The sequence below is a fragment of the Portunus trituberculatus genome, chromosome 41, assembly GCF_017591435.1.
Source record: "Portunus trituberculatus isolate SZX2019 chromosome 41, ASM1759143v1, whole genome shotgun sequence".
NCBI classification, from domain to species: Eukaryota; Metazoa; Arthropoda; class Malacostraca; order Decapoda; family Portunidae; genus Portunus; species Portunus trituberculatus.
This window is the reverse complement of record NC_059295.1, coordinates 15,754,282-15,765,364: the sequence shown is the minus strand read 5'-3', so window position 1 is coordinate 15,765,364 and position 11,083 is coordinate 15,754,282. Positions and strand designations below refer to the sequence as shown.

Genomic DNA, 11,083 nt, shown 5'->3' with positions numbered 1-11,083 from the left:
CCCGTCTCGGTTCGCTCAACTTTGCACGCTTGAATTGGTTCATGCTCGACAGGAAATAGAGCCCCCACGTTATAGGAAGGATCTATATAGATCTATTCGAGTCAGTGCAGAAGATGGTGTCTAAAAATATACAGAGGATGAGGGATATTCCCTATAAAGTGAGATAAAAAAAAATAATAAATTTGCATTCCTTAGAGAGATGTAAGTTAAGAGGGGATCTGATAAAAGTATTTTAGTGGTATAGGGGTTATAACAAAGGTAACATGACCAAAGTTCTTGGGATCAGTAACCAGGATGGAACAAGAAATAATGGGTTAAACCTTGAAAAAAATCAGGTTTAGGCAAGAAATGGAAAGGAACTGGGTTCTCAAACAGAGTGGTTGATGAATGGAATCGACTCAGTAATCATGTTCAATAGTTAACTTTAAAAGAATATTGATAAATTTATGGATGAGGATGATAGATGGAATTAAGTAACTTTGCTCATATAGGGACTGCCATGTGAAAGCCTGACAGCCTGTTGCAGCTTCCCTTTTTCCTTATGTTCTTAGAGAGAGAGAGAGAGAGAGAGAGAGAGAGAGAGAGAGAGAGAGAGAGAGAGAGAGATTTAAAACTACTGGACAGATTTCCATTGAAATTTTCTGTACCTAAAAAGAAAACAAATCGAGTATGTTAAATCACTGGCTTTCCCTGTCCACGATATTGGGCAGAGAGAATATTCACTACTTACTCTACTGCTTCAGTTTAGACTCTGGATGGCAAAGAATATGTTACTGTGGTTGGTTAGAGAATAAAGATGCAATAGTTCATATTTCTTAATGCTGTCAGACAATAAAACCCCACAATTTGTTTTAGGTCTTATAATAAAAAGTCACCACAGCAGTCAAAGAACAAACGATTCCATTTCCTTCCAATCTTAAACTTCAGTAACTAAATTCCTTTTCTGCTTATTTTGCTTTGTTAATTGAAAGGTTTCATACTGACTGGAACAAACTGTTCCTTTCACATGTGTAAACAATGTAACCTTAATTGGGATCAGTAGAGAAAGAAATATTATTAATTGTCTTTTTTAATCATCTAATTTAACAGCCGCTTGCAGGAAAAATGGAAAATAACATAGTATTTCTCTGTAGTTGGTCAATTACAAACTTATTTATCATTCACAATAATGTTTACTCAAGCTATGCGTATACAAATTCATGCACCATTATGTAGTAAATGCATAAATGCTGCCATATGACTCCCTACTCACAGCTCAGTGAGCAGACAATATACTTTGGGGGAACATAAGTGTCTCAATGATTTTAATAAGTAGTAGTCTAGATTACATTATTTCACTGTATATACCTACTTGTCCTGTGCTGTAAATGTCATGTGTCTTTTATGCACTTGTTTTAAAGACAGTTATAATGTGCATAGAGTATCAAATTACTAAGAAAAAAAATGTATGAGGTTTTGAGTGCAATGAAAAGCTGCAGTACCTTGTGTCTTGCTACCCAGTTTCTGAAGACATCACATTATATTTCAGGACATAACTACTATAATATCTAGCATTTTCAAATTATCCCTTTGGAGCTTAAATTGCTGGTGATCACTAATTAATTTTCATTTTGATCATGTCAGTTTTTCAAGCATCACACTGTTAGTGGCAGATAGCTCATCTAACTAGTTCCTGATCTATGAGGTGCTTATGAAACAGCATAATGCTGAAATGTACACGCAAGTAGGAAGCAGTGGATGGATGCATGGATGGATGGGCTTCTTCAGTGGAGGGTCCAGGGATGACTACAAAAAACACTATAATCATCTACAAATATAAGGGGCACCCAGCAGGAAAGTGACTACAGAGATAAAAGTTGTCTTCATTTCAATTTGTTTCATGTCCATGTACATTTAGAAAAAAAACTGAGTAGATAAAGAGGTAGACTGTACTTTGGTTGTGACAATGTTGATGATATTTTCTATATGGAATGGTGGATAGCAAGTACTGTAGTCTGTGGTTCTTAAATAGTCTAACTGGAATAGGATAGTGGAATGACACAGCATAAACATACAAATTAAAATAAGAAAAAAAAAAAATTGCAAACACATACTTGGCTGTCACAGACTGACCCAACTAAAGTATAATGTCATGAACAGAGTAACTCAAACAGATGGCAGATTTTCGGGATGGGCAGACATCCTAAATATCATTAAGGTCAAAGGGCAATAAGTACATAATGAAAGACTGTGAAAGAAGATTATACATAGTAAAAAATATGTAGGAGAGTTATCATTTGATGTGAGCTTAGGGATTTCCAATAGCAATTGTCCAGAGCTAGTCTTTATCTCAAAACATGTTGCATAGTAGCAAATGTGATGAATAAAAAGAAGTGGCAGAATCAAATCTAAAAAAAGCATGTAACAAAGATGCAGAGAGAGAGAGAGAGAGAGAGAGAGAGAGAGAGAGAGAGAGAGAGAGAGAGAGAGAGAGAGAGAGAGAGAATGAAGTATGTAAACCAGTGTTTATTACATTAGTAAAGATTTGGTACAAGTGTCACTGTTCCACTGAGCGCCCCATGTTCTAATGCTTAAATAGAAAAAAAAATTACAGTTTATTGATTATGTACGCTAAGCGCAATCTTTTAAGAAAAGTTGGAATTTCATGTAAATAGTGGTCTTGCACTACATGCTTTAATGAGCAATAGAATAAATTTGTTTTTGAAAGAAAAAAACAAGGAGACTTCTTAAAGGAGGATTTAGTGATTTAAGAAAAAAGAATATAAGTATTACACTTATTAAAATTAATCATATTTACAAAACAAAAAGCAGATATACATGTACATAGACTTGAGTAATCTTGAATTTCTAATTTTCTTTAGCATTGCATTTAGGTTTCTTTCTTAATCCTTACACAATACTAGTTCTGCTGTTAGGTACTTTCTGTTTGTACCATGGTTAATCAGAGGCAACATTCAAATGTATCTCTTTACAAATATCTTTATGGTATAAGTTTATTTTTGTTTCTCTCCCTTAGTGCAGCTTCTCATTTTGTGATTTCAAGGTTACTTCTTTTCCTCGTTATAGTGTCTAACATCTTTTAGGGCATAAAAGTTAATGACCAAATATTTTCATTAACATCAGAAAACTGAAAAAAGGGCTTTTCAAAGTAAATTTTGCCACCCTCACTTAAGTGCTGCTTTCTTTTTTTTCTTTTTTTTTAAGTATTGGAGTATTATGAAACGGATCTCAAGGGTGGAGGAGAAACTGAATGGTTCACATCTCATAATAATGTTTATTGAATTTTTTTTTATATGTTGTACTGTCTGTTTACCAAATTATGTCTTTGTGGCTTTGAATCTAACATCTCAATTATTTCATTGGTGATGCACAAAAACAAGTGAATCTTATGAAAAGAGAAAGAAAAAAAAAAGTTTAACAGAATGCAAGGAAAACAACATAAATTATAGAATAAGCATGAAAACAAAACATCATTTGAAAACACCTATGTTACCTTGACTTGAAGACATACATGGCAGTTATACTAAAAAAAAAAAAAAAAAAAAAAAAAAAAAGCATGATTGTTCAATGAATTAATATTTTTTCTGTAACAAGCAATCATAACAAATGAATGAAAGTACACACACTGTCCATTGTGATGTGCTCTGACAAGGAAGTATGAGCACCTCCGCACTGTCAAGCATTAAAAAGATTTTGTATTGCTTCAAAATGGTAATTATTAGCAACTTGATGTGTTTCTTCAATATCCAAAAATAACAACTCAACTCTTAATGTTAGAAGATAATCATCTCAGTGGCACTTCAAGCTTCTTCTACACTGCACATGCTTTCACTGTACCATCATCAGGGAAAAATTTACAGATACCTCTGAAATCAGATTCTCTTCAAGGAATCAGTGAAGGGAAAAAAATCTTCATGCAATATGTCATAATGAACAGCTGTAACAGCTATTTGCTTTATGATAAATCTTATCTTTATTTCTTTCAATTTTAATGCACAACCCTGTTTCATAATGCAGAGAAAATTCAGTTATGATTGTGATTCTTAAAGTGAAGCTCATTCTTATATAAGACATTGAAGATCTTGAGATCAAAGAAGAATAAAATACCTGTGATATCACCTCTGATTAGCCACTGGCTCATATTGCATAAACAACAATACATACTAATTCACAAGAAAACTTTGCAAATTCAGTATAAATTCAGAAAATATACCATATTTGTTTTTACTATTACTTATATGTTATAAAGATATCAAAATGTATCTAGAATATTTTCCTTTCCATTCATGTGCTCATTTAAAATAAAAAGCAGTGCATCCTCAGTCAGTTTAGCTGAAACTATCAAAATTTTAGTACACATGATGCACTCTTAATAATCAAGCTAAAATCACGGTAGATGACGATGCTTTAAAAATTGGCATTCTCTATTCGAGATCAAGGAATTAGTCAAAGGAATCAGTAAAATCATAAAGCAGAAAGAAGTAGACCAGAGACCACTATACATATATAAAGGAAAACTGACATTTTTGTAAAATCCAGCCACTGTCTGTCAAGCCAGTGCTGCACATGACACAAGCAATAACCATCCTACTTAGCCTGAGTTATGAGTTCATATCCTAATGTGCTTCAATAAACAGTGAAATGGGTTCATGAACTACACTGCATTATATTAAAGAGGGAGGAAAGATTCACAGAAAGGACCTGTAATAGTGGAAAAAAGTTAAGCTGTAAAGTAGCAGTTCACAAATTCAACAGTTAAATTACTACAACTACGTATAAATGGTCTACCTAGAGTCAATCAGATCACTGGGTGAAAACTGAGACATTTTGTATATATATGGTTCTAAAACCATGAAAGTATTGTGGATTATCATATTGCAGTATCAAAATATATAGCATATATGCAGGGTCTAGTGTAAAAAAAAATTCAAATGCATACTAATACATGTTCCTAAAATTCAAAGAGCATAGAAAAAGATGAAGGCATTTTTATTTGACATTAATTCAAAACTCAACACATAAGCTTAGAAACATTTTAATTTAGGCCACTTTGATTATGGGGTTACTTAGTGCATAACAGCATCACACTGTCTATTCATTATGTAACATTCAGCAATAAAAAAAAAATCTGATTGGGATTATCAACCGTCTGAATATTCTCTTAACCAATCAAAATGAATGAAGCTACAATATATATTTAGCTTACATAAAAATATAACAGCTGCCCTTTTCTATTGCTATATTTTGAATATATCATATCAAGTGAAATAATGGCAGTAGTACACCACATTACTGATAACTTCATTTATATTAAAAATAACAATAATGACAAAATAAAAATACACTAAAATATTTCCTAAGTTTATCACTGTGTGCTTCATGGTAACAGTAACAGATCACAGGAGGTCTTAGCTCACGACCAAAACAGCCCGGCTGAGCCTTGACATGTGCTGGTGCTGGTCCCAGCACCAAAGTGATTATACATAGAGTGTTTGAATGCTGTGTGAATAATGCACTCAATGGCCTAACTTAAAATCTGAATTCTTACACTGGTATTAAATGAAGTCAGGGTTGTTGCTGCTTATGATTAGTGATGTGTTAAAAATTGTTGTGTTGGGTATTTTCAGCTTCTTGTTGTTTATATATTTTTCATGTTTGTTTTTCATTGCAGGTGTCTGAGAATTGCTGCATGTATTTTCTCACATCAATATTAGAAAAAAAAAAGATGAAATGAAGATAATACACTGAAGATGGTGATGCTAATGATGACTGTTGTGTATGTGCTAGAAAACAAATCATTAGACAACTACTTTTATACAATCCTAAAATGTTAAATATTTCAAGATCCCACTGATTTTGATCATGAAAATTCACAAAAAACATGCAATTATCAAACATCTTTTACCAAAGATCTTGTGATCTTATGAAACTGAATTAAAAAAAAACATACACTAAAAGATATTTATATTAATCAGAAAACTGAACAAAAATAACATTCTTTGGTATACTGCAGTACATCAACAACACTAATACATTAATCTGATATTTTTTCTTTTTTTGAGTATTATAATTACCATAGTTCAAATAACCATGAAATACTTCTTACTGGCTTTGTGGTGTGGTGGGACAGGAAACAAATGCATAGGGAGGAAGATGGTTGTACACCCAATGGTCAGGGGCAGGGGAGCTGAAGAGCCGTGTGGGGAAGGTCATGTTGCATGCTGCACGCTCTCGCTCATCCTTGCGCTGTTGCTCCTCCAGGGCTCGTTTGTGGCTGGTGGCAGTCTCCACATCACCACGTGCCAAAGCCACACTCACATCCAGCCACAGACGGCGTGATTCATTGGGTGCCTGTTGACTCAGTGGTCTCACACGCTTAGCACATACCACTGGAATGTTGTTGACATCCAATACCTATGGAGCAATATGTAATGACTTAGTTATACAATGAAGTATCCCCAAAAAATCTTCAAATCAAACCTGCACCACTGCACTACTATTGCTCAAATGGCACAAATGTAATTGCACAATTGAATGACTAAAATTTGGCACTACAATAACAAGGTCATATAGCACAGTGTAAAAAGAATTTGCTTTTACACAGGCATTTACTTACTAGCCACAATTTTTGTCAAACATTTAAAAGAAAAAAATCACTAGATTACATGCATCATATGGGTGTACTTTTCACAAATGATTGTGACCATCCCCAACATAATTACTGTATAGAATGGCCATAAAAATGTGTTACTGTGATAAAAGAAGTCTTTTACTTGTAGATTATACTCTTAGAGTTGATTTCTTCACACAAAAAATACTGAATCTACCACAGGATAAATTTGATTATAAAACAATGCCTCTATGAGAAGTACCCTTAAATCCAATTCAATTTGGAGATTGGTTCAGTTGTGGAAATCGAGACACATATGCTATTACATTAGAGCAAAAGTGAAACAGGTATGCTGCTGAGTCTTTAAGGGGAAAATTCAGTTTTCATGATGTGATATCAGTTTTTTGGCTCTCCTATCCTTATTTTTTCACCTAATTGAATAATATTTATACACTGTATTAATATGTATTGCTTTTATACCATAAATATGATATAGATACCTCAGGTGGTTTTTGTGCAAAGATTATTTTTTGGCAATGAAAAAAGATATTCAAAATCACACTATAAAATCATAACTAATAGTAGTATGGCAATATCCTCTTGATCACAGGTAATAGACATAACAACCGACAAATGTAAGCATCTGCGTACACGTAAACTAAGTCATAACAATTTCATCACACTACTAAAATAATACTATTTTTATTCAATATTTTGAGTTTAAAAATCTGCCTTAAATTTAATTGAAGGAATTTGATCATGACCATGGTAATCTTTGTAAAGATGAGGTTGATGATAATTTTGCTGCAATAATTTTAAAACTCTGTCAATTACTGAAAAAATTATTTAACAATTTTACACAAAGAGAAAATTTTGAAAAACGCATTTTTTTCTGAACATCTTCAATATCCTCATATTCCATATAACTCATTCCAATACGCACCAAATCAAAATATTTACTCAAATAATCTTTTGACATCTCCTTGGAGGTTGGTACTGATTGTTTAGATAGTTTGAAGCCATAGATATCATCTAAAAAGTATCTACACTAGGTGAATTCTCCCCTTGTCTGGTAGGCTTCTAGCTCCTGGTCCCCTGTTTTTATCATATTAGACTTTATAACATATTACTTATATGTTATATATATCCATTATGAAAATAACATCCTATGGGTAGCCAACCCACCTCCTTATAGCCAGATAGAACCTATTTTGAAGTTATTACTTGCTATTTCTGAGGTAATGGTTTCCACACGCACACACTGAGCAATTTTTGTAGCCTTTCCAATGATATCACTACCATCATCACTCATTTGGTAGTCCTACCTCTCTTCTTGTGGTAATAGGCTTTTTGTAGCTTGCTCCAGACACATGTGTATATGGAGAAAAACATAAATCAAGATTGAAGGAATATGAAGCATCTGGTTCACATGTCTCCTCAGTTATTCACCTTTTCAAGGCTCTCTGGCAACTTATTTCACTCTTCACCTTTCTTTTAGCACTTATACGTGGCATTGTCAATTGTAGGAGACCAAAAAAAAATGCATGACAAGTTGATGTAGATCACACTGTGGATGGGGGCCTGTAGGGGTGAACATGGCAGCATTGCTGGCTTTCCCTCCAAATCACAGGCTCTTCCAAACTATCATACTGCTTCATCAGGGAACAAATTTCAAAAACAGTAAAAAGGCTAAGAGATAAAGGGGGCGTGGCAAAAGCTTGGGCATTTAAACCACTATACCAGGTGAGAAATGCATGTTACACCTGATAAACACTTTGCCACTACTAGAGATAAGAGTGACAATGTCAGATGCCAAATATCACATTTTCAAGAATTTTCTACCAAATCTACTGAATTTTTCCCGTAAGTGAAAAGAAACAGTAAGCTCTACAACTGATCCTTATGTACTGTACTTAGACAAGATTGGTCCTCTCCCCATCAAAACCCTAAAAGCTGAAATATAGAGATTATGAAAACCTTCTATGAGCCACCTCCCTAGTACATTAGCTTGGCATGTAGATGTCTGAAAGTTTTAATTTTTTTAGATTTTTCATTTATTTATTTATTTTTTTAATGGATGGTATGATTGGACAAATACCTCTTGCCCTCCATTAGTGTGTGTAAACTCAAGGGCTGAATCCCACTCTCCCTGCACCCTCATCAATGTTGCATTGCTGCTGTTCTTCACCTCTGCTGTCACTCGGTGCAACTTTCCTCCATAGAATGGCTGAAATCATAATCTCATGTGATATTGGGAACTTAAGATAGTTCACAGGAAAAGGAGCATCCTTTAAAGATATTATCAAAATCAAAACTGTCCCAAGTAATAAATATCCACTGTCTTTTTTTCAAGGGAACAAGCATTGCAAATACATTTTTCAAACTTTTAGTCCATCACTGTTCCGAAACTATTATTCTATTGAAATAACATGACATATTGTAACTGAACATAACAAAACTAATCTTTTAATAATCCCTGCAGAACAATTTCACACATACATTACAGCCAACCTTAATGCACAGCACACCTGGTTTATGGGCTTTAAAATACAGCTGGCTTTTCCTTACCTTTGTATGGAAGACTATAACAGCTTGACAGCCAGACTCCGGTGAGGAAATGTTCACTCTTCCCCCCAGTTCCACCCAGGGCTCTGTGAGGATGCTGCGAGCGTAGGCAGAAGGCATAGCCAGGCTGTAGCTTTCCTGCACCTTCCCCAGCACCAATGTAATGTCCCCTACTAAGTTAACACCCACAGACATGCCCATGAACTTAGATTTGGTCCATATGTGGGCATTGATGCTTAACTGCTTCTCAGGGCACTCAAAGAAGAAAGCTGACACTGAGAGAGAGAGAGAGAGAGAGAGAGAGAGAGAGAGAGAGAGAGAGAGAGAGAGAGAGAGAGAGAGAGAGAGAGAGAGAGAGAGAGAGAGAGAGAGAGAGAGAGAGAGAGAGAGAGAGAGAGAGAGAGAGAGAGAGAGAGAGAGAGAGAGAGAGAGAGAGAGAGAGAGAGAGAGAGAGAGAGAGAGAAATTAGTAGGGTCACAATTTGTTGCTATTACATAAATCTATGAAATTATATCATGACAAAATGAATATTAGGTATATTGCAGATGGGAATTATAATCATAGCAAAGCAGCTGTAACAATATTAATCCTTTCATTAAAGCTTGCATATTCTCCAGTAAAAAGGGGAGATCCTTTACGACAACTATTAGTCTATTGCTACACACAACAATGAAAAATGGAATTATCATATTAGAGACCACCATTGGAAAAGGAAGTGCTAAAATCAAATACAGTGGAGACTCAATACTCAAACGTCTTAATAGTCAAACTTTTCAATACTCATATGCAAAAGTTTGATTTAATACTTAAAAAAATACCTGATAGTCGAATGTCCACACACGTGGTTGTAAACAAAGGCTCCCTGACCTCTCCCTCCCCTCTCTCTGCTAGTTGTGCTGCTACAGTCATCAAAATAACATTCTCATGCATTCTGTCTGTAGTTTTTTTTCATTTATAAACTTACATTAACACCAAAGGCTTTTTAGTGGTGAAAATATCTGGTAATCTAATGGCTGCACACATGGTTGTAAACAAAACTCTGTCCTCTCCCTCCCCACCACCACCATTGTCCTGTTCTGATACTTGCTTTACTGGCAATACTGGTAATCCGGTATACTAGATACCGGGGCGCATCCCTAGTCCTGCCACAGTCTTGAGAAAAACAACATTCTTCTGTGTTCTGTCGATAGTTTACCATTTACAAACTTATAATGGTACCAAAGAGGCTTATTAGTAGTGAAAATAAATAATCTAGTGAGACTGCAAGTTAGTGAGCAATAGCCCTCCACTAATGGGTTCACAGGAATCACACCAAGGGAAAAGTTATAAAGACATTTTCATGGATGGTGACTCATCCTCCAACCACCTCCCTCCTCCTCCCTACCATTCTCCCCTCCTCTTCTACGTTATCCATCACCAGCCTTCACTTATGGTATGTACAAATCAAATTATACAAAAAATACATTGAAATTTTTATAAACTTGAGTTTTTACTAAGATTAGAATGAATTACCTGATTTATAGGTATTGATAGTTGAACCTTTTGATACTCGAACAGCCATTTAAAATTAATTAAGTTTGAGTACTGAGTCTCCACTGTAGAAGAAAATTATACAGGTTGAGAATCCTTTAACTGAAATTCCAAAATCCAAGTGAAGTTTTGAATAAGAACATCATGACAGGGAGAGAGGAGAGTCTGCTGTCAGTGTCAATGATTCAAAAACTGAGCTTTCCATATTCAGGGGATGTGAGATAACATGTGTGACAATTTACCATTTTTCTATATGTCCCATGCTGTAGTTTTTGAGGACAGTAAAAGTACTTGTATTATGAAATACAAGCAGATATTGAGCTTAGACTTGGGTCCCATCTGCAAGCTGTCTCATCTTATAGTTCCAAACAAAAATAT

At 34.7% G+C, this 11,083-nt stretch overlaps 1 protein-coding gene across 9 annotated transcripts in view; it reads right to left on the bottom strand.

Moving 5' to 3' along the window:
- Positions 1-1,053: 1,053 nt before the first annotated feature.
- Positions 1,054-11,083, bottom strand: part of LOC123517082 (oxysterol-binding protein-related protein 11-like) — a 29,114-nt gene continuing 19,084 nt past the window's right edge. For 8 of the 9 annotated variants that reach the window (XM_045276952.1, XM_045276946.1, XM_045276953.1 and 5 more), the window contains 3 exons: positions 9,179-9,450; positions 8,709-8,837; positions 1,054-6,414 (listed from right to left, as the gene is read on the bottom strand). In XM_045276952.1, coding sequence (XP_045132887.1) covers positions 6,103-6,414; positions 8,709-8,837; positions 9,179-9,450 — 713 coding nt within the window. In that variant the 3' untranslated portion in view covers positions 1,054-6,102. Of the gene's footprint in view, positions 6,415-8,708; positions 8,838-9,178; positions 9,451-11,083 lie in introns of those variants that run through there. The other variant, XR_006678386.1, reaches the window with a different exon arrangement.